This window comes from Rhinopithecus roxellana, chromosome 10 (assembly GCF_007565055.1).
Source record: "Rhinopithecus roxellana isolate Shanxi Qingling chromosome 10, ASM756505v1, whole genome shotgun sequence".
In the NCBI taxonomy this organism is placed as follows: domain Eukaryota; kingdom Metazoa; phylum Chordata; class Mammalia; order Primates; family Cercopithecidae; genus Rhinopithecus; species Rhinopithecus roxellana.
The window spans coordinates 107,640,698-107,665,120 of NC_044558.1; the positions used below are offsets into that span (position 1 = coordinate 107,640,698).

Genomic DNA, 24,423 nt, shown 5'->3' on the forward strand with positions numbered 1-24,423 from the left:
GTGAGAAAGAGAAATAAGCACCCCTTCCTTTGGGCCAACACGTTCCTGCATGAGGGTACATGGTTTGGTATGTGGGGCATAAGCTGGACTTCTGCTCTAGTCAACCTCTTTGGCTGGAAGTCCTGTGTAGGACTGCCTTCATGGCTGTGTACATGCCTGTTCATATCTTGTTGACAACCATAAATAAATCATCTGGCCAATTCACAGTTCCATTTAGTTTTTCCTGCCTGAACTAATTCTGAAGGGTTAGATGCTGGTGGCACATAGGCAGAGGAACAGCCTAATTCAACCTTCACGGGTTACTTGTGTAGCTCAAGATAGATTCCAGAAAGACAACTCGTCATATATATATATATATATAGAGAGAGAGAGAGAGAGAGAGAGAGAGAGAGAGAGTTAACGTCAGTGTACTAGTGGTGGCATATTTTGTTCTGTAGCTATTAAGATTAGTTAGGGAATGAAACTTTTATAGTGTTTTGGCCATTTGATCCCATTTGGGATTTTTCTTTATTGGAAAATGTAACCCTTCATATATGTTAATATTGTGGTTGGTCTAGAAGCATCTTCATTAAAAATTACAAATGGTGAATGAAATATTTCAAAGAGATGGTGAAATAAGGGACATGAACTCTTGTTATTGAGTTCTTAATAACTCCCTTGAACTCATTTGTTATCTCTAGAGGATTATAATAATGGTGATATGATTAAATAAGAAAGCCTCCCTTCTTCCTTCCTTCAGATATTTATTAAACACAGTGTGCTGCGTACTGGAGACACAAAAATGAGTAAGATCCTTTCAGGAAGTCACAGTTTGGTGGTCAATGTGAACAGTTAAGTAGATAATACAGCATGTCATGATAGGAAGGTTAGGATTTGAGAAGAGCAACTGAGGACGCGCGCGCGTGTTTGTGCGCACATGAGGACATGCAGTGCCAAATGCTGAGAAGTGATAGTCTGTATGGAGCTACTGTTTAAGTCATATTTCAGCTTTCCTTTTTAAAATTTCTTAATTCACAAAGTTACCTTATCTCACCGTTTATTGGAGAGTTTAATGGTTCTTAAAGAAAATGAGACTAGATAAAAGGAGTCAGCATTAACTTAGAGCTTAATTCACAGATTAAATCAAATGCCTAGGAGAACAAAACATATTGTCTTTATACATTTTAATCACTATATTCTGATTTATGAATTAAATTTATTTTAATCGCATGTAGGCATTTGCTCGGCGTGCTTTGGCTAAAATTGATGAGTTAAGACAACTGGAATTAATGAGTTCCTCAAAATCCCAGGAAGAATCGCGAAGATATTTTAGAGAGGCCACAATAAAGGTATAAAAATTTCATGAAATAAAAGAAATTTACCACACTCACAGCTGGTTAAATACTTAATATTAGTAGTTGGGAAGTATATCTCATTGTTATTTCATGTATAATTCTGCTTTTTGAGGCAGATGGCAGTGATGATCTTCAAAAGAGGAGTCTTTGAATCTAGAAGAAAAAACAAAGCTGTCTTTAGACCCAAGATAAGAATTAACCTAAGGGAAGTACAAACTGTAAGTCTAAACGTATCTTCTCTCTTTAAGACTCTTTTTGCAGTGTATTTGTATTATGCTCTGATATCTTTCAAGCCTAGTCACTCATTAAATTCTGCCCCCAGTTCTCTGCCTCAATGGGTAAATAGAGAGAAGAGTGTTTTTCTAGTTTGCACATAGCCTCACTTCATCTCTTTCTCAAAGCTTTTGTGTCTTAGCACAATCCCAGTTTTGCAGCCTTAAAGGACAAGAGGCTGAAGAGGAGCCAGTGAAAGATTTCAATGAACCGGCTCTTGCAAATGAATAGGCCTCTGAGTGGTTCTGCGCATGCCTTTGTCTTTGACCGCTTAGGGTGAGCTGAGCAGGCGAGCAGGCTTTGAGGCTGCAGAGAAGATGGAGGCACCTTTTCTCATCAGCCTTAGGTTTTACCCTTGGGAATGTTCAGGAGCTAGGTTATCCAGTAGCAACAAACAACCCCCGTACCTCAGGTGGCTTAAAACAATTTATTGTCTACTGGAGTCATATGTTATTTTAGTTATCAGGGGCTCTGCCTTACAAAAGCTGCTCAGGGCCAGGCTGAAGAGCAGCCTTCGTTTCAAACATTGCTAGTCATTTGGCCAGAGGGGATAAAAGAGAGCTCTGGGGAACCTTGCACATCTAGTGATGCTCAGCATAGAAGTGACATGAGTCTGTTCTTCTCATATGTGGTAACCAGCCACACAGCCTCTCCCAACCACAAGCAAACACTAGTAAAGATGACCATAGGGCAGGGAGTAGGCAACGTCAGGCCTGTGGGGCCCTCAGCCCTTTTTCTTCCCCTTGTCTTTTTTTTCTTCTTCTTCCCTTTGCCTTCCTGACTCTTAATATCCCCCAGAGCCCAGTTCTATATCGTTTTGAAGCTCTACCTGACTGTTCTAGATGGATATATACCCTCTTCTGCGAGCTTCCATGTAGGGATTGAAAATGAATCTATGGTGAAGGAGATGAGCAGTTTCTTACAGAAGAGGTGTATCAAATCTCAGAACCTGGAAAGGATTTGGGAAATTATCTGGTTCAGTCATTTTATATTACAGATGGGAAAATAAAGCCTGCAGTATTTAAATGACTGGCTCAAGATCACAAAGGCAGCCGCTGGCAGAACCAGAACCAGCACCTGCATCTCTTAAGTCCAGTGCTCAGCCGCTACTCCAATCACTGCTACTCTCTTTCCTCATTTCTTCTTAACACATTTAGGAGTAATCCTTTTTCTTTCTTTTAAATGAATTATTATATTTAAATACAAATGGTTTTTGGACATGGTACCTTTCCATTGCTACTTAGTGTGACAATATTGACTACTGAGCCCACAGGTACCTTTTATACATCCCTTTTAAGATGTATCCCTTACTAACCAACAGTCTATTAAATGGTGAGTAATTAATTAAATTATAGGCAATTCCTCGGATAAGCTTTTAAGCTAACTTAGAAGTCAGAGTAGGCAAAATTTGCTGGGGGTCAGTGATAAATAGAGCTTCACTAGGAATAGACACATGATGTTGGGAAATTAACATAATACATCTCCCAGAGTAGATGTCATGGAGACCATAGTATTTAGAGATGGAACCAAACTGTACAGTTGTGCCATTCAGATTTTCATTCATCCTGACATTTTAAATAATAATATAATGTATCCTATACAGTATATATGTCATAATTTGTCTATTTTATCATTATTATTTTAGTTCTTTCAAATTTTTTTGCTATTTTAAGTATTGATATCATCCACATCTTCAGACATGCTTATTTTTTTTCTTTCTTTTATTTCCTGTGGATAAAATTCCAGGTGTAGGATTACAGAATCGAAGGACATAAACATTTTATTTCCCTTGATATATATTGCCAACTTGCTTTCCAAAACAAGTATTCCTATTTTCAAGGTGACAACTTGCAAGTACCAATTATTTTACCACAAGCTATTATTATTTTTATATTATTATTTGTTTGGTTTTTTTTTTTTTGCTAATTCAGTTTTCATAAGATGGCTTGCCATTTTAACTTTGTTTTTTTGAGCCAGCTTTTCTTTCATTGTGTGAATTATTTTTCAGTCTTTGACCATTTATCTACTAGGGATTTCAATTTTCAAAATATACTTGAATGAGCTCATTATTTTTATAGACATTATTATTTTGCTTTTTATACTTGACAATCCATTGTTTTCCTTATCGCTTCAGCTTTAATTCTTTTTTTATAGATCTTTTAAATATTTATATTTCAAAATCTTTTACTTAATATTTTATTTACAGCTCTGATAAATATTCCATTCTTTTTGCTAGTTTTTCTATGATATTTTATAAGTAATTTCATTGTCTTATTCACTTGGGTTTTACTATTTCATTTTGAATACTTCTAATTATTCATAAAGTTGATTATGCTGTTTCAGTATGTATTTTTAAAAGCTCTGTTTTAACCTAAATAAAAATCTTAGGAAAAACTCTTACCTCTATAAGAAAAGAGAAGGCAGGGCATGAAGTTCAAATTTTTTTGAAGTTTTTTTGAGATGGAGTCTCACTGTGTCACCTAGGCTGGAGTGTGGTGGCATGATCTTGGCTCACGTTAACCTCCGCCTCCTGTGTCAAGCAATTCTTCTGCTTCAGCCTCCCAAATAGCTGGGACTACAGGCGCACACCACCATGCCTGGCTAATTTTTGTATTTTTAGTAGAGACGGGGTTTCACTATATTGGCCAGGCTGGTCTCGAACTCCTGACTTCGTGATCCACCCACCTCGGCCTCCCAAAGTGCTGGGATTACAGGCATGAGCCACTGCGCCTGGCCTCTTGTTGAAGCTTTTAACACACCAGTTGGCCTATGGATTGAAAAGGTACAGAAGCTTATGAGTAGGGAAGCTAGTGTTTGCAGGAAAGTAGTTCAAGCCAACTTTATCCCTGCTTTTGTTTTTCTGTCTTTCTGACTTTGCCTTAATAAGAGAAATAAAAGCAAGGGAATTATGAGGATATCTTCCAGCTGGATAAGGCTTCTAGAAAAGTCAACTAGAACTACAGTTCTTATTTGCTGGCAAACTAAATGCAGAGAACAGGTCATTTGTTGGAGAGAAGAATGAAGTGTGGCAGGAAGCATGTGCAGGAAGTGCAGTCATTTGGGGCCAGTACAAAGCATAATGACTGGGAACCCACACAGGTTCTAAACAGTCACTAGCCTGTTAGCATAAAGCTGATCAATTCTTTCTTAGAGTTAATTACCACAAACCTTATTATTTATACTGCTAAATATTGCTTCAACTTTTGGCTTGAGGACCTTCTGCATGAGAATATCCTGCGGTGCTTATTAAAAGTGTCCAGACACACAAAATCTCTGGAAATTTGGTCTTGAATCTACAAAGCACCCCTGAGTAATTCTTAGGTAACCAAAATTTGAATATCAGTTCCTAAGGCTATAATGAAGATACTATAAAGCATATGAAGATTTATGCTCGCTTAATAAGCAAACCATAATAAACAACCTTTTAATGCTGCCTTGGAAACACAAGCATATGAAGAAACAACAAAGTCTTTGATGTAATGGCAGCATGATACCTCTGATGAAATCTGGAGTGACATCTCAAAAAATGAGAACACAAAAGCAGGTATCTTTTGTTACCTGCTTGTTGTTAGACCAACTGCTCTCTGTTTTAGCATTGATTAAGCATGCCTTACTTTTCTTTGCCTTATAACAGGTTTTTTTCTTTTTTTTGCCTGAGGGTCTCACTCTGTCACCCAGGCTGGAGTGCAGTTGCATGACCTTAGCTCACTGCAGCCTCTGCCTCCCTGGGCTCAGGTGATCCTCCCACCTCAGCCTCCCAAGCAGCTAGGACTACAAGCACATTCCAACATGCCTGGCCAATTTTTAAATTTTTGTTGAAATGGAGGTCTCACTGTGTTGCCCAGGTGGTCTCGAACTCCTTGGGTCAAGCAGTCCTCCTGCCTTGGCCTCCAAAAGTGTTGGGATTATAGGCATGAGCCACTGTGCCCACAATATAATAGCTTTAACAAATGGACTGAACTTTTTTTTCTCAATTTCAGTTATCATGGCCACGTACTGTCACAGAGCGGCTATTGGATGAGATGTTTGATAGCACTGCATCCCGGTTTCTGGCTGTCTTGGAAGCTCTTTCTGATTCAAACAGGCGAATACTGCAAACTGGACCCATTGTTACAGACGAAGTGGAGATTCATGATGTTGTTTCAGAATTGTTTATGGCAGGAAGAGAACTTTTGATAAGTAAATAAGATGTTAAGATACTGTTTTATGATAGAATGATAGACATGAGTAACAAAAATTTTAGCATGGTAGTCCATACATAGGAAACTGATAAAATTTATATTATTTTATTTTGGTTTGATTGGTTGGTTGTTTTTGAGATAAAGTCTCTCTTTGTCACCCATGCTGGAGTGCAGTGGTATGATCATGGCTCACTGCAGCCTCAACTTCCTGGCTCAAGCGATCCTCCCTTCTTAGCCTCCCAAGTAGCTGGGACTACAGGTATTTGCCACCATACCTGGCTAATTTTTGTATTTTTTGTAGAGATGGGGTCTCACCATGTTTCCCAGTCTGGTCTCGAACTCCTGGGCACAAGCAATCCACCCATCTCAGCCTCCTAAAGTGCTGGAATTACAGGTGTGAGCCACTGTGCCCAGCTGATACAATTTATATTGATCTTGAATTCAGCAACCTTGCTAAGGTCAATTGATGTTTCAAATAATGTATTAGTAGATTTTGGAGGGACTTTTTTTGTATATACAATCATCTATGAATGGCTTATTTCTGTCCAATCCTTAATCTTTTAATTTCTCTTTTCTTGCATTTCTTGATGATTGCACTGTATAGGATTTCCAATAACACATGGAAAGAAGTGGTGATAGCAGACTCGCTTGTCTCATTTTTTTCCTCAGTTGGAAAGCTTTCAACATTTTGCCATTATTTGAGATATCTACTGAATAATTCTTATAGATACCCTTTTGCAGATCACAGACATTTCTTTTATTCCTGGTTTGCTAAGTGTTTTTTTTTTTTTAATCTTGAATAGTTTAATTTTACAAAAGCTTTCTCTGAATTTATTTATTTATTTATTTATTTATTTATTTATTTATTTATTTATTTTTTTGAGATGGAGTCTCGCTCTGTTGCCTAGGCTGGAGTGCAGTGGCCGGATCTCAGCTCACTGCAAGCTCCGCCTCCCGGGTTTACGCCATTCTCCCGCCTCAGCCTCCCGAGCAGCTGGGACTACAGGCGCCCGCCACCTCGCCCGGCTAGTTTTTTGTATTTTTTTAGTAGAGACAAGGTTTTGCCGTGTTAGCCAGGATGGTCTCGATCTCCTGACCTCATGATCCGCCCGTCTCAGCCTCCCAAAGTGCTGGGATTACAGGCTTGAGCCACCGCGCCCGGCCACTCTCTGAATTTATTGAGATTTACTGAGTTGATCAGATGGCTTTCTCATTTCTTTGTATTAATGTGGTTGATTATATGGATTGTTTATCTAATTTTTAAGCATCCTATGTTTTTGGAATAAACCTAATTTGGAGGTAAGGATTAGCCTTTTGATACATTGCTTGATTTGTTTGGTAATGTTTAATATTTCAGCTTCTCTGTTGATGGGACAGACTTTTCTTTCTTGTAATGTTCTTTTTAGATTTTGCTCACAAGGTCATATTAGCCTCATAAAATGAGTTGAGAAGTATGCCCTCTTTCTCCATTATCTGTAAATGTTTTGTGTTATATTGGTGTTATTTCTTCCTACATGTTTGGTTGAATTTTCTGGTGCAGCCCATCTGTACCTGGAATTTTTTGTGTGGGAATATTTTAAACAATGAATTCAGTTTCCTCCATAGATATAAAATTTTTCAGATTTTCTTTTCATTCTTTTAAAAAAAAACTATCTCTTTAGTAAATTGTGTTTTCCTTGAAAATTTTCTGTTTTATCTAATATTTTAATTAATTAATTAATTAATTAATTAATTTTTTGAGACAGAGTTTTGCTCTTGTTGCCCAGGCTAGAGTATAATGGCATGATCTCTGCACCCTGCAACCTCCACCTCCCCAGTTCAAGTGATTCTCCTGCCTCAGCCTCCCAAGTAGCTGGGACTGCAGGCATGTGCCACCACCACGCTTGGCTAATTTTGTGTTTTCAGTAGAGATGGAGTTTCACCATGTTGGCTAGGCTGGTCTCAAACTTCTGACCTCAGGTGATCCAACTGCCTTGGCCTCCCAAAGTGCTGGGATTACAGGTGGGAGCCACTGCGTCCAGCCTTAAAATTTTCATTAAGGATTTCCAGTATCTCATCATAATCTTTTTAATGTCTGTAGAATCTGTATGATGTCCTTTTTTTCACTGTAACATTGATCAGTTTGCCTTCTCTCTTATTACCAAGGGTTCACCAATTTCATTAGTCTTTGCAAAGAAACAATATTTGACCTTGTTGATCTTCCCTATTGTATATCCATTTTCCATATTATTGATTTTTGCTCTTCATTACTTCCTTTATTGTACTTTCTTGGGTTTGCTTTACTGATTTAAGAAACTTACTGACTTGGAAGCTTAGATCATTGATTTTTAGGATTTGTTATTATTTGCATTAAATGCATATTAAGACATTTATTCTAAATTCAGCTTTAGCTATGTATCTGAAGTTCTGATATATCTTTATTACTATTTGGTTAAGAATATTTTTTTTTTTTTTTGAGGCGGAGTCTTGCTCTGTCGCCCGGGCTGGAGTGCAGTGGCCTGATCTCAGCTCACTGCAAGCTCCGCCTCCCGGGTTTATGCCATTCTCCTGCCTCAGCCTCCCGAGTAGCTGGGACTACAGGCGCCCGCCACCTCGCCCGGCTAGTTTTTTTGTATTTTTTAGTAGAGACGGGGTTTCACCGTGTTAGCCAGGATGGTCTCGATCTCCTGACCTCATGATCCGCCCGTCTCGGCCTCCCAAAGTGCTGGGATTACAGGTTTGAGCCACCGCGCCCGGGCAAGAATATTTTTAATATGCAATGTGATTTATTCTTTGATATATGGGTTCTGAATCAAAATATGGGAGATTTTCTAACTATCTTTTGGTTACTGATTTCTATGTTAATTATACTATGGTCAGAGAGCATATTATGTATTATTTGGAACTGTGAACATTTGTTAAGATAGGCTTGATGGCCTGGCAAATGGCCAGCTATGGTAGATAGTCTGTGTGTACTTGAAAGACTATATATTTTTTTGTTGTTGTTGGGTGCATTGCTTTATATATATGTTGATTAAGTTAAGCTAGTAAATCATGTGGTTAGATCTTCTCTATCCCTGTGGATAGTTTTCATCTTTTTATTTTATAAATTACTCAGAGAAATATGTTAAACATCTGCTATGCATTTCTGTTAGTGTGGAATTGCAAGAGCATGGGATATTCCTATTTTGCTTCATCAGATACTGTTTTACAAAGTGGTTTTTTTAGTTTGCACACCCATTAACATTTTATGAGGGTTCCATTACTCCAAAATCTCTCTGACAGTATTTTCTGTCTTTCTCATTTTGTCCATTTTGGTGTGAATTCAGTGGTGTTGCAGTATAGACTTAAATTTCTCTGATGACTGATAAAGTTAGACATCTTTTCATACACTTTTTTCACTATCGGATATCCTATTTTGTGAGGTGCCTATTTTAACCTTTTGTCCTTTTTTCTGTCGATTTGCAGGAATTCTTTATATATTCTGGATATGTCCTTTATTGAATACATGTATTGTAAATATCATTTCTTACTTGGCGGCTTGTCTTTTCATTCTCTTAATGATATCCATTGGGGAACAGAAATTCTTAATTTTAATGTAGTCCAATTTATCGATATATCCTATATAGTTGATCCTTTGTGTGTTGTGGTTAAGAAGTCTCAGCTACCCCAATGTAAATATATTCTCATATGTTTTCTTCCATAAGTTTTATTGTTTTACCCCTCACATGAAGTCTTTAATTAGAAATTAGATCTTTTTTGTTGATACAAAGTAGAGATCAAGATTTATGTAGTACTATATGTATATTCAGTTGACAGAGCACCATTTATTGAAGATAACTTCCTTTCATTGGCTGCAGTATCCCTTAGTCATAAATTAGGTGGCCGTATGTGTGTTGTCTGTTTTTTCACTCAGCATAATTCTCTTGAGATGTATCCAGGTTGTGTATATTAATAGTTCACTTGGACGGGCACAGTGGCTCATGCCTGTAACCTTAGCCCTTTGGGAGGCCAAGATGGGCTGATCCCTTGAGCCCAGGAGTTCGAGACCAGCCTGGCTAACATGGTGAAACTCTGTCTCTACTAAAAATACAAAAATTAGCCAGGCGTCATGGCCTGTGCCTGTAGTCCCAGCTACTTGGGAGGCTGAGGAAAGAGAATCATTTGAACCCAGGAGTCGCAGGTTGCAGTGACTGGAGATCATATCACCACGACTGCACTCCAGCCTGGGTGACAAAACAAGACTCTGTCTCAAAAAGAAAAAAAAAAGGTTCACTTGTTACTGCTGAGTATTATTTTATGATATGGATACACCACAGTTTGTTTAACCACTTACCCTTTGAAGGACTTTTGAATTATTTCCAGTTTTTGGCTATTAGAAATAAAGCTGCTATGAACAGTTGAGTACAAGTTTTTGTGTGAAGGTAAGTTTTCATTTCTCTGGAATAAAACGTTCAACAGTGCAATTGGTGGTTCAGATACATGATAAGTTAGTATTTAGTTTTGTGAGAAACTCTCATACTATTCTCCAGGATGACTCTGCTATATTTCCACCAGCAATGTGTGAATGATCCAGTTTCAGAAAATCCTTGACAGAATTTGGTGTGTCATCAGTTTTTTATTTTAGCCATTCTGATAGGTGTGTAGTAATATCCCACTGTGACTTTAATTTGCATTTCCCTAATGGCTAAAGATGTTAAACAGTTTTTCATGTGTTTATTTGCCATCTACATACTCTCTTTTTCTCTAGTGTCTTTTGTTTACTTTCTCATTGCATTGTTAGTTATTTCTCTTGAGTTATGAGAGCTCTTTTTCTGTTCTGAATACAAGTCCTGGTCATTGCTTTTAAGACAGAAAATACCTTTATTAAGATTTTTTTTCTCCTCATCATTGCTTCCCATTTTTCATTGCTTCTTTCTAAATTCACTTCTTTTTGCTCAAATACAAACTCCAAGAATTTTGAAGTAGTTTGGATGGATATAATAGTTTATTTACAAGTTTCTTTAAGATTTTGATGCTATTTCTTAATAGTCTTGTATATATAGTGTTTCTGTTGAGAAGTCTAATGTCAGTTTAAATTTTCTTGTTTTATAGATGTATCTTTTACAATTTTCTCTTATGACATTCTTACATTTTATTCTACTGGATCTAAGGGTGGGTTTAGTAATGCAGCAGATACTTTGAGGTCTTATATCTTTCTTTCATTTTTTCATGTTACTTTTAAATTTCGTTCCTTATATTCATTATTAAAAAAAATCCTTCAAGTCATTGAAAATGCCATTAGATAGATGTTAACAGGATAGATGTTCATCCTCCATGTCTTATTTATTTTATTCTTTTCATGTCTTTATTCTGTTGCCTTCTGGGAAGCTTTCGCTATCTGATTTTTCAGGTCACGAATTTGATCTTTGATTCTCTCTGTTCTACTCTTCTGTTTACCTATTTAATTATTTGTTTCAACAATGATATACTTTTTTGTTATTTTTGTTGTTTGTTTGAGACAGAGTCTTCGCTCTGTTGCCTGGGTTGGAGTGCAGTGGCACAATCTCAGCTCATTGCAGGCTCCGCCTCCCAGGTTCAAGCGATTCTCCTGCCTCAGCCTACCGAGTAGTTGGGACTACAGGTATGCACCACCACGCCAGGCCAATTTTTTGTGTTTTGAGTAGAGATGGGGTTCCACCGTGTTGGCCAGGCTGGTCTCAAACTCCTGACCTCAGGTCATCTGGCTGCCTTGGCCTCCCAAAGTGCTGGGATTACAGGCGTGCGCCATTGCGCCCAACCATCAACGATGATATACTTTATACCTTGAATCCACTTGGTTCTTTTTCACAGGAGTTGTTTTTGCCTCATGTTTCTAATATCCTCTTTTATTTTTCTGAGAGAACAGTTTCACTTAAGTTCTTGTTTGTGCTGTTCCATTTTCCTGCTTCTTGTGGTAAAGGATGCTTCATTTGTGGTTTTTCTTTCAAGGTGTTTTTGCTTTTAATTTTTTTTCCCATGAGCTTTCCTTCTTGGAACAGTTAGCTGACTTGGCTTCAGTGTCCACCTGAGAGGAGGGAGAAGAGCCTTGAGTTAGCTCCTATGCCTTTAGGTGAGTTTAGTGTGTGCGTGTGCACATGCGGGTGCACATGTGTGTGCAAATGCCCATCTGAATGCAGGGAACCTCTGCTGCCACAGTTTGGGCTCTTCTCTTCCCAAGAAAAATACAAGTTTTTAGATAAGAATTTCCTTGACTTTCTTCACTCAAACCCCCAAATTTACCCTCATGCATATAGATCCTTTTCCACCATCTCTGATTTAGATGGAGGGGATGTTTCTCTTTGTGTCTTTAAGACTAATCCCTCTAAGTGTCCAAGTGGTCCCATTATACTGTGTCGTCGTTTTTTTTTTTTTTTTTTGAGACAGGGTCTCACTCTGTCACCCAGACTGGAGTGCGATGGTGCGATCATGGCTCACTGTAGTCTGGACCTCCTGGGCTCTAGCGATCCTCCCACCTCAACCTCCTGAGTAGCTGTGAATACAGGCATATGCCACCATACCTGGCTAATTTTTGTATTTTTCGTAGAGTCGGGGTTACTCCATGTTGCCCGGGCTGGTCTCAAACTCCTGGCTCAAGGGATCCACCTGCCTTGGCCTCCCAAAGTGCTGGGATTACAGACATAAGCCACTGTGCCTGGGCTTCTGTGTTTTCTGTCAACTTCCTCCCTATACGTCTTCTTCTTGGCACAGCCAGATTTATTGAAGGAATTGTCTGTTTTCATTGTTCCTAAGTATTTTCTTTCTACTTATACATTAGGCAGACCCTAGCATTCTACTAAGAATGTCATGGACATTGCTCAATCCAGGGGTCACTTTAGTTACTTTTCTTTTCTTTTTTCTTTTTTTTTTAAGAGGCAGGGTCTTGCTGTATTTCTCAGGCTGGACTCGAACTCCTGAGCTGAAGTTATCCTCCTGCTTCAGCCTTCTGCGTAACAGAGACTATAGGTGCATGCCAGTAAGCCTGGCTAGTCCTTTTCTTCTTTACTTTCTGTATGTATGTGTTACTGTTGAATACCCCTTTCTCTCTAAACACTCACATTTGCAGCCTTTATTCCCTCTGCTCTTCTCTTAAATGTTGGCGTTTCTTATTATTCTGTGCAAGGCAACGTGATCCGTGGCTGAATCTACTATTTACTGCGGATATGTAATGATGACTCTAAAAGCTCTGTCCCCGTTTTAGATATCTTTCCCAAGTTTCCAGTCTGTATCTAGGAACTCTTGCTCATTCTGTGTTTGAAATTCCATTCCTTTTCCCCTGAGTATCCTTTCCTAACTGCCCTCCTTCTCCAGATCTGTTGGATGCCCTTCCTATTTGTCCTCAAAGCACTACCCTGTAGATTTCTTGTTTCCCCCACTAGAACGTAAATCCTATGAAAGCAGGGATTGTGTTTTCCTGGTGTCTGGAAGTATAGTGAATATTTAATAAATATTTATTTGCATGAATGATATTCAAAACTCTCTTCTTCCTTTCCTAGTGTCAAATATTGGTGCAGATGGAATGCTTGATTTTCCAAAAACATCTCTTCTGGAACTTATGATAGAAAGAAAAAATGTTATTTCTGTGGATGCTGCTGTAAAATTTGTAAAATTAGCTTTTACCTATGAGGAGTGGAGTTTATTTGAATCTTCTGCTGCACATATTATTTATTTTCTCCAGGTAATATATGCAAAATCATCCTCCTGGTTTTGTTTTGTTAAAATGACATCCAATTACTAATTAACGTGTGGGATATACTTCTCCAAGAGGCAGGATGATCCAGAGTCAAAGAAAGCAGAGAAGGATTTAACTCTTCTAATTGCAATGGAACCACTAATTAATGTAAAGAGAAACAAAGGTTTGATCTTTCCTTTGGAAAACTATAAAGAAGGACAGTCGGTTCAAATTTATTTAAAAAAAATTGCTGTTCATGGTGAGTATCCATGAATTTATTTTATCCAACAAAAATTTAGTTTGACGAAATATGCTCTTTTATAGATGTGGTGAGAGAAAGACCATTGAAGGCGGAGGGAGCAAGAGATACAAAGGCCCTGAGACAAGAGTGTGTTTGGTGATTGCAGGAATGGCATGGGGGCATGTGTGACCGAGTGTGGTAGGTGACAAAGCTAGAGAAGTAGCTGGGTGCTAGATGATGTGGTTCCTGGGTTTTGTAAGGATGCTAGATTATATTCTGAGTGACAGTTTTGAGTAGGGGAATGAGGTTCTGTTTACCTTCTGGCTTAGTTGGATAAGAGGGAGGCCCGTAAGGCAATGAATCAGAGGACAAAGTCATCAGTTCATGTTAGGAAGGGAAGGTTTGGTAATCTCCTGTCTCTTTCCAGCCTGCAGTGTTTGCCATTCTAGGACTTTTCAAATCCTAGAAGTTATTTTGTGTGTAATTGAAAATCTGCAGTGTCTACTTTTTACACCAAAGAGAACTATTTAATTCCAGGTTTTTAATGTTTTGTCATGTTCTTAAAGCATTGTATGGCTTATCAGTTGCAGTAAGTAATTTGTACCAAGTAATGATATATATGCCTTCTAGTGATTTCTGAATCAATGTTTTTATTATTTTTCTTTCAACTACCTTATTTTGTATGCATTTTAATATTATAAGCCTCTTCAGTTTCTTTTTGGACATAGCATACAAATGTTGGATTTATGATAATAATGGTCTATTTTTATTGGATTAGAGCCACTAAGATTAGTTTTCTTTTCTGTTTTTTTTTTTTTTTTTTTTTTTGAGACAGAGTCTCACTCTGTTGCCCAGGCTGAAGTGCAGTGGCACGATATTGGCTCACTGTAACTTCTGCCTCCTGGGTTCTCCTGTCTCAGCCTCCTGAGTAGCTGGGATTACAGTGGCTTGCCACCATGCCCAGCTAATTTTTGTATTTTCAGTAGAGACAGGGTTTCACCATGTCAGCCAGGCTGGTCTCAAACTCCTGACCTCAAGTGATCCGTCTTCCTCAGCCTCCCAAAGTGCTGGGATTACAGGCATAAGCCACTGCTCCCAGTCAAGATTAGTTTTCATATAGAAGGATTTAATTTGTCTTATTAACATGATATTTGCCTGCCTATCATTTGTGTCATTTTTGTAGCATATTTGTGTTTCTGTGCCTTTTCTATTTGAAATTTTGGAAGTGATTTTTTATTTCATTTTCCTCTACTTTATGAATTTAGATACTTGTTTGAAGACCTGTGGATATTCAGAGGATATTTTCCATTTGGCAGCAACCTTGTATTTCTGTGTCTGCACTACTCCCCAGGTGAAATAGCTATTTTAAATAATTTTTATTAGTGTGGAAGTAGGTTTTTGTGCCTAACTTAAGGCCAGATTTAAAATATCACAGCAATTACACCTTGCTAAAATTTTATTTTGTTTAATCATTAGAATATAGGATTAAGTTAGATTCTGACTTGTAGTTTTAAGTTTCTTTTTATTATTGTTGTTGAGTGTCTGTTCCTTTTTGGGAAATTCTCAGGCTATGTTTCTAATAATGAAGGAAAGGAGGCAGTGGTTTTTAAGAAGAGTTAATATGTTTAATGAAATACTGCTTTCAGTCCATGAGTACAAAGCCTTGTTATTATTGGAAGCCACTTTCCACACAATGGCCAGTATTTAAAAAATGACCTATATGAGGGTACAAATGTTCAGGTAAAACTACTATAATATAGCAATGGTTATTAAACAAATTTCAGGGATCCTCAGAAGCCTAACTCTGTTTGTTTTTTAAATTAATTTATTTGTTTTTAATTTTTATTTTAAGTTCTGGGGTACATGTGCAGGACATGCAGGTTTTTTACATAGGTAAACGTGTGCCATGGTGGTTTGCTGTACCTCCTACTTGTAAGTGAGAACGTGTGGTATTTGGTTTTCTGTTCCTGTGTTAGTTTGCTGAGGATAATGGAGAAGCCCAACTTTAAGTAGTAGTAAAACAACTAATCTGTTTAAGTAAAAACAACTAATCTGTTTTTGTTACTTTTGTATATAACACTGGGATTCTGATGAAATTTCATTTGAAAATTTGGTTATATTGTCATTTTTGAAAAGTATGTAAACCATAATTATAGAGCACCGTATTAACTTTTGCCCAGGTAAGTGAAGCACAGTAAGGGACTTGAGAAGTTCTGCTTTATAATATTTTTCATTTCTTCTGGGTTTGTCAGGATAAGTTATAACCTGTGACAGATATTTAATTTTTGAAAGAAAGGCATTTGGCAGTAAATACATTATTACAGTGGGAGAGCTAACCATAAAATAGAGATCAAGGCTTAAAAAGGTAGGGAACTTTCCTTTATCCGTTTTTCTTTCTCTTTTCCTTTTCCTTTTTCTTTTTGAGACAAAGTCTTACTCTGTCACCCATGCTGGAGTGCAGTGGTGTGATCTCAGCTCACTCCAACCTCTGCCTCCCAGTTTCAAGCGATTCTCCTGTCTCAGCCTTCCGAGTAGCTGGGATTATAGGCATGCGCCACCTTGCCCGGCTAGTTTTTGTGGTTTTAGTAGAGATGAAGTTTTACCATGTTGGACAGGCTGGTCTCAAAATCCTGACCTCAGGTGATCTGCCCACCTCAGCCTCCCAACATGCTGGGATTACAGGTGTGTGAGCCACTGTGCCTGGCCTTCATTTATCTGTTTTGTTAAAATGACCTTAGTTAAATTGAATCTTAGTTCAATTCAATTCAATTCAATTTAATTCAATTCAATAAACATTTATTGATATCTGTCGTGTTCCCAAACATTGTAGGAAGGTGCTACATATGCAAATTAGGTCTTAGAGCGGCCTCAGAGAGCTCCAGGTTTGGTATGTTTTAATCATAAACTTATTATTTTTCTAGTTTAACTATAATGAGTAACAATTTTCTTTTGCAAAGAGGCAAGTAGCTTGGATGAGAGAAGACATATTCATTCTGGCTCATCAATTGACACTCAGTGTGAGGTTCTATTCAGCTTTTCCCTTTCCTTCTTGTCTCTACACTTTCCCAATTCCCCATTGCTTCTCTAGTTACTAGTTCATCTACCCCTGCTCCAATTCCTTATTATTATTATTATTTTTGAGACAGTCTTGCTCTGTCGCCCAAGCTGGAGTACAGCGGTACAATTTTGGCTCACCACAACCTCTGCCTCCCGGGTTCAAGTGATTCTCGTGCCTCAGCCTCCCAAGTAGCTGGAACTACAGGTACACGACACCATGCCCAGCTACTTTTTATATTTTTAGTAGAAATGGGGGTTCGCCATGTTTGCCCAGCTGGTCTTGAACTCCTGACCTCATGTGATCCACCTGCCTTGGCCTCCCAAAGTGCTGGGATTACAGGTCTGAGTCACCACGCCCATCCAATTCCTTTTTATTTTAATGCAATAATTTTAAAAAGAGAAAAGTATATGTAAATTTCACAGTCGGATGGGAGTAATTGGTTTGCAAACTTGCCTAAAAGTGTTTGGGACTTTTCTTTTTAGAGAGGCAGAAGAGCATAGAGCGTTCATTAAGAGTGAGGGATCTAGGTGGGACACGGTGGCTCACACTGTAATCCCAGCACTTTGGGTGGGCAAGGCAGGTGGATCACTTGAGGCCAGGAGTTTGAGACCAGCCTGGCCAACATGGTGAAACCCTGTATCTAGTAAAAATATAAAAATGAGCTGGGTGTGGTGGTGCACACCTGTATTCCTAGCTACTTGGGAAGCTGAGGCACGAGAATCGCTTGAACCTGCTGGGATGTGGAGGTTACAGTGAGCTGAGATTGCAAGCCAAGATCATGCCACTGCGCTCCAGCCTGAGCAACAGAGTGAGGCCCTGTTTCAAAAAAAAAGAGAGTGAGGACTCCGGAGCTAGACAACTTAGGTTTGAATCCCTCCCATCTGCCACTCTTTAGTCATTTCTTGTTGGGGAAAATCACTTAATCTCCTTGTGTTTCAGTTTGCTCCTCTGTAAAATGGGGAGGATCATACTAGGACTCCTCTCCCAGGGTCATTATGAAGATTCAATGTGTTAGTATTTGTAAAGCTCTTAGAGTGTTGCTCGGCAGACAGTAAATGTTATATACATATATTTTATTATTCCTACTCATTTACCTTCTCACTTTTGTTTTTAGGATGTTCAACCTGATAAAGAAATTGTTGTGGACACGATAATGTTCCTATGGCAGAAATGCAAATTAGGAATTCAGCGGCTCAATATATCCAGAAATGACTATGCAAAATTCACCCAGAAAATCAGTACTAACAAAGTATTCCTTTTGCATTTCCTTTCACATGTTTTTTGCTATTGCTAATTCAAGTTGCCATACACATTTCAAATCTAATTTTTTCCTATTTTTCACCTGGTTAATGACTTTCATTTGCATATATACATATATAAAGAAGATATTCTTTCTAGTGCTGAGTGACCCTTTATTTTAATGTGTGTTCCCTGCACTCCTGTTCTAATTTTGTTTGTTGTGAGGTGTGAAGAGGTGTTTCAGGTCTTTTTTTTTTTTTTTTTTTTGGCAGAGTCTTGCTCTGTCCTGGAGGCTGGAGTAGTACAGTGGCGTGATCTCAGCTCACTGCGACCTCTGCCTCCTGGGCTCAAGTGATCCTCCCCAGCTCAGCCTCCCTAGTGGCTGGGGCTACAGGCATATACCACCATGCCCAGCAATTTTTTTTTTTTTTTTTTTTTGTAGAGATGGGGTTTTACCATGTTGCCCAGGCTGGTCACAAAGTCCCAGGTTCAAGCAATCTGCTCATCTCAGCCTCCTAAAGTGTTTGGATTATTATAGGCATGAGCCACCACGCTTGGTCTTTTCAGGCTTTTTTTTTTTTTTTTTTTTTTTTTTTTTTTTTTAGATGGCGTCTTACCCTGTCACCCAGGCTGGAGAGTGCAGTGGCACAATTTTGGCTAACTGCAACCTCTGCCTCCCGGGTTCAAGCAATTCTCCTGCCTTAGCCTCTGGAGTAGCTGAGATTACGGGCATCCACCACCATGGCCGGCTAATTTTTGTATTTTTAGTAGAGATAGGGTTTCACCATCTTGGCCAGGCTGGTCTTGAACTCCTGACCTTGTGATCTACCTGCTTTGGTCTCCCAAAGTGCTGGGATTACAAGTGTGAGGCCCTGTGCCTGGCCTCAAGCTTTTAAGTGAAGAATAAATATAGTATGGGCCGGGCACAGGGGCTCACACCTGTAATCCCAGAACTTTGGGAGGCCGAGGCAGGTGGATCACCTGAGGTCAGGAGTTCGAGACCAGCCTGGTCAACATGGTGAAACCCTGTTTCTACTAAAAATACAAAAATTATCCAGACATGTTGGTGTGTGCCTGCATTCCCAGCTACTCGGGAGGCTGAGGCAGGAGGATTGCTTGAACCCAGGAGGCGGAGGTTGCAGTGAGCCAAGATGGCCCCATTGCATTCCAGCCTGGACAACAGAGTGAAACTCCATCTCAAAAAAATAAATAAATAAAAATAAAAAATAAATATAGTGTATCTGAGGTCATATAAGCTTGGTTAAATTCAAAAAGAAGATTAATAATAGAGAATACAGAGAAGTAAGAGTGTCAGGTTTTCTCCCCCCTGTAATAATATATTTAGACCATTTAAAAGAGCTACTTTATAGGAGGGAGAAGGGTGAGCATTTGAATATTATAACCTGGAAACTTAGGAGAAAAAATTTTAGTAATTATAAATATCGTAGCTTTGGTAATTTGGAAGCTGCATAAGATTAGCTACATTAGTATGCATAGGTGTGATTTTTGTCATGTACTCTGTTAAGTAATAATGTGAGTACATAAATACCGTTTTATCATCTCAGGTCCCAAAATGTGATAGTTGGTTTTATGTGCTAAGCTTTGGGGATACAGGCATGAAAGACAATTTCTTTCTCTCTCTCTCTTTTTTTTTTTTTTTCGAGACAGAGACTCGCTGTTTTGCCCAGGCTGGAGTGCAGAGGCACGATCCTCGCCCACTGCAATCTCCACCTCTTGGGTTCAAGCGATTCTCCTGCCTCAGCCTTCAGAGTAGCTGGGATTACAGGTATGCGCCACCACCCTGGCTACTTTTTGTATTTTTAATAGAGACGGGGTTTCACCATATTGGCCAGGCTTATCTCGAATTCCTTGACCTCAAGTGATCCACCCGCCTCAGCCTCTCAAAGTGTTGGGATTACAGGCGTGAGCCACCGTACCTGGCCATGAAAGACAATCTAAGGCGCCTGATGTGGAGCCTGAAACACCTACTTCCCCCTCACTCATAAGGAGGATGTTGATAGTAATCATAATAGCTGCTTTGAATGGACAGTGAGAACTTTTGAGGATACAGATACTATTCACTGATAGGTACAAATAACAGATCATAAATTTCCCATAATGGCTATAGATGTGCAGACTCTAAACTTAAATGAATCTACTTTATGAATTTATATAAACAGATTGATTACTAAATATCATTTTAAAAGGATTACTGAGTTTTATTTATAATTAAGACATTAATAAGGAGGGGTACCTGTGTAATATTTCCATATGATTAGAAGATGGTTTTTTCAAGGAAGTATAAGTTTTGAAAAATGTGACTGTTTGTACAGTTTCATATACTCTTAATTGATTTTGCTGTGTATTTTCTCTTTTTAGTGGATTTATCTTCTGTGGCAGATAAATGAAGTAATTCACTGCTATAAAATGGAAGACATTGACATTGTGGTAGTGGCAGAAGTCACATTACGGTTAAGTGAAATACTGGAATCTTTAGGAAGGCCAGGAAGAAAATTTAAACAATCTCTAGGTAAAATGTTGGCTGAAAAATTGTATACATACATAAATACAAATATATAGGTATGATACCAAATACAGGATAACTTCTAGTAATGGAAACGAGGCACTTCAATATTATGCTTCATTGAGGATTTATAATCAGAGATAGATAATAATATAGTTTCATCCAGTGGATGTTAGGAAGGTTTCATGCTCTCTGATTCAATGAGGGACAAAACCCTTTTTGTCTTCTCATATTCCTTTTCTCTCTTTTTCTCTGTTCCTAATTACTACCTACTCCCCTTTACTCCCCTCTCTTTCTTTCTTTTTTCCCTTTCTCTCCTTTTTTTTTTTTTTTTGAGACGGAGTTTTGCTCTGTCACCCCGGCTGGAGTGCAGTGGCACAATCTCAGCTCACTGCAAGCTCCACCTCCCAGGTTCAAGCGATTCTCCTGCCTCAGCCTCCCGAGTAGCTGGGGTTACAGGTGCCCGCCACCATGCCTGGCTAATTTTTGTATTTTTAGTAGAGACGGGGTTTCACCATGTTGGCCACACTGCTTTCAAACTTCTGAACTGCCCTGGCCTCCCAAAGGTCTGGGATTGCAGATGTGAGCCACCGCACCTGGCCACCTCTCCTCTCTTTTATCTTCCTTTGTTTTCCTCCCCTTCCATTTCCCATAAGAGTGAATGCTTGAAGGAAGATTCTGTTTTGTACACTGTCATATTCTTGGCACTCACCACATCATCTACACAGTGTAGGAGATCAAGTAAGTATTTGTTGAATGGATCAGTGTCATTCTACTTTCTATCTCCTTTTTTATTTTCTTTCTTCTAATTCCTTCCTCTTAAAATTCTTTCTTCATTTATTGTTTCTCCACCACTTTCTCTCTTCTTATCCTTATCGTCTTCCTCTTTTTGCTTTCATTTCCTAGTCCCCCAGCCCCCATTCTTCCTGTCTCAACCCCTTTTTCTTCTCCTTCATTCTCTTCTCCATTCAGGAGATGTCTTCTCTCAAAGGATGGCCTTCTGCTCTGACCTCCTTGTTCTTTGTTCTGCCTCTGGTTGCAGCCCTGTACTGTATTTAATGGGGTGGGGAATAATGTGGAGGGCTCCATAGAGGGTATTTACTTTGCTGTTTCACCCCACTTATAGAGCATGTATGACATCTGGAGGACTCCATAATAAAATTATTGTTTACTCGGAGATTCACTAATCTGGCTCTGCCTGTCTTCCGCTGTTGAGTGTGGCTTTTCAGATGGAGTTTTAGAGCCATGGTTCTCAAATTTTGATTGTTATCAATATCATCTGAAAGGTTGTTAAAACCGTAAGGCCCAAGCTCTGTTCTATTTCAGCTAGCCTGGACCTTCTCAGTCTTTATTAGTTTCCCAGGTGAATTTGATATAGATCAAAGTTTGACAACCATCAGTTAAAAGTCTCTTGCCATCGAACACATTCATTGGCCTCAGGTCATATTTCTGAAATGTCCTGGCTGAAAATGCTTTTTTTCCTTTTAAAAACTTTTGTTATGCAGAACTTTAAATATAGAGAGAAAAAATAAATCACCATTATGCATCATCCAGCAGCAATAATTATCAACATCTTTTTCAATCTTATTTCATCTCTCTCTGCAACATTTCCCCCTCTATGAGTAATTTAAAACAGATATGTAATTTTTCCAGCAAATACCACCCCACCATGTGTATGTATGTGTATCCAACTATTTATCTAACAGATAAGGATTTTTTTTTAACATAAAACCAAAGTGCCGTTATTATTATATCTTACAAAATGGGGAATAATTCCCATGTCCCTGACTGTATTCAAAAATATCTTTTAAAGTTGGTTTGTTCCAATCAGAATCCAAACAAGGCCCACACATTGTATTTTCTTGACATGTCTCTTAAATCTCTCTAATCTCTAATGGTTTCTCTCCTTCCTACTCCCCTTTCAAGACATTTATCTTTTGAAGAAGCTGAGTCATTATCCTGTGGGATTTTCCACATTCTGGATTTGGCTATTTCCTTCCATGTGATGTTGGTTAACTTGCTTCTCACCTGGTAGTTAGATCTGGATGCTTACTTAGATTCTGGTGATACTTTGTTAAGAAGAATTCTTGCCAATTGTCTTATTTTTCAGCAACAGTACTTCATAGGTAGTGCTATTTACTCCCTTGCATTGAATCAGGAGGCACACCATGCCTAGTTATCCCACTTTCTGTGCTATAAAGATTTATCTGTGAGTTCAGGTCTAGGTTGGTTCCCCAGAAGCAGGTTCTGAGATAATGATTTGAGTGAAGTAGTTTGTTTGGGACTTTATCCAGGGAAGCACAGTGGAGAAGTGAGACCGGGGAGGAAAGGAAGCCCCAGGTAACGCATGGTAAGTTAATGAGAAGGCTGCTGTTGTGAGTTCAGGGCCTATTCCCATGAGGGACCTCTAGGAGACCATACAGAACAAATACAATGAAGTTGTATTTCTACAGATTTTATCTGCCATTGGTAGAGGGCTGTTAGGAGACTGGGGGTAAGAAGCCAGGAGGGACTCCTAACTTCTGTCATTCCTTTTGCATTTATTATACTGAAGTCTTCAATGAAGAACTTACTTCATCACCTGTTTGGCTAGTCTGATTATTTTTGAGTATGTAATGGACATTATTATTTCTAAATATTTTGTAGAAATAATTGAGGCTTTGGATGATGTTTTTCTAGGGAAGATTTATGCTTGCTTTTACTAGATGCATGAAGGCACTAATACTCTAGGATCCCATTATTCCAGTTTGAGGGATTAAGATATTTTGAAGATGAAATGCTTTCTCCTTGAAGATCTATTTTCAATTCACCCTAACTTCTTTTGCTTCTCATCCTTGATGGGCCCTGGATACCAATCCCTGTTGCTTTTCTCTCAAGGTTATCAGAGGTATCACTCAGTTTCTCAGCTTCTCTCTCCAGAATTGACATAAGCCCCAGTGGGAATGTTCTATACTCTCTGGCCTCCCTTTCCAAGATTCAGATGTGACTCTGTGATACTAAGATATATATATATATACACACACACACACACACACACACTAAGAGAGAGAGATATATACACTAAGATATATGTATATATACACACTAAGAGATATATATATGCAGTTGACCGTTGAACAACATGAGGGTTAGGGACACCCATCCTAACTCCATGTTTTGGCTCCTCCAAAACTTAACTCTGATAGCCTACTGTGGACTGGAAACCTTCCCAATAACATAAACCATCAGTGAACACATATATTTTGTATGCTATATATATAAAAATAATTATTTTTGTCCACAGTTCCTGGCTCATGACTCCCATAGTTCTCATTTCCTAAGTGACTAAAACAACAAGCATACATACCTTTTGTTCAAGAGTGGCTTTTTGTCCTTGGTTCCTGAAGTAGTTTCAGATCAGCTTTGGAGCAATAAAAGTGAAAGAGAGTCTTTTGTTATAATGTTGGGGCACTTTAGGCCTCAGAAGCAGACCTCAGAAAACAAACTCTCTCTCTCTTTCTCTCTCTGACTTTCTACTTTCCTCCTTTCACCTGCTCCTTTTTCTCTCCAAGGATGGCCATAGAAACTGAAAATATACTCTAATCTTCTCCTGCCTTTCTGTCTTGGAGTTGATCATGAAGAAATTCTCTGACCTACCTTGCCTGATTGTAGGACATAAGACTCATTTCAGAAGGGGTCCTGCCCCATACCCAGGAGGAAGGAATGTGGCACAGAGAGGCCAAGAAGAATCTGAACAGACAGGCCTTGCTGGATATCTTAGTCCATTTTCTGTTGCTTATAACAGAATACCCGAAACTGAGTAATTTATAAAGAAAAGGACCTTATTTCTTACGGTTGTGGAGGCTGAGAAATGCAAAGTCTAGGGGCTGCATCTGGTGGGGGCTTTCTTACTCATGGAGACTTT

The 24,423-nt window shown here is 38.7% G+C and overlaps 1 protein-coding gene across 2 annotated transcripts in view; it reads left to right on the plus strand.

The window, feature by feature from the left end:
• Nucleotides 1-24,423, plus strand: part of CFAP54 (cilia and flagella associated protein 54) — a 380,731-nt gene that overhangs the window by 30,402 nt on the left and 325,906 nt on the right. For both annotated transcript variants that reach the window (XM_030939210.1, XM_030939211.1), the window contains exons 7-14: nt 1,215-1,328; nt 1,451-1,552; nt 5,588-5,786; nt 13,282-13,463; nt 13,551-13,716; nt 14,964-15,049; nt 17,871-18,005; nt 20,375-20,525. In XM_030939210.1, coding sequence (XP_030795070.1) covers nt 1,215-1,328; nt 1,451-1,552; nt 5,588-5,786; nt 13,282-13,463; nt 13,551-13,716; nt 14,964-15,049; nt 17,871-18,005; nt 20,375-20,525 — 1,135 coding nt within the window. The remainder of the gene's footprint in view (nt 1-1,214; nt 1,329-1,450; nt 1,553-5,587; nt 5,787-13,281; nt 13,464-13,550; nt 13,717-14,963; nt 15,050-17,870; nt 18,006-20,374; nt 20,526-24,423) is intronic.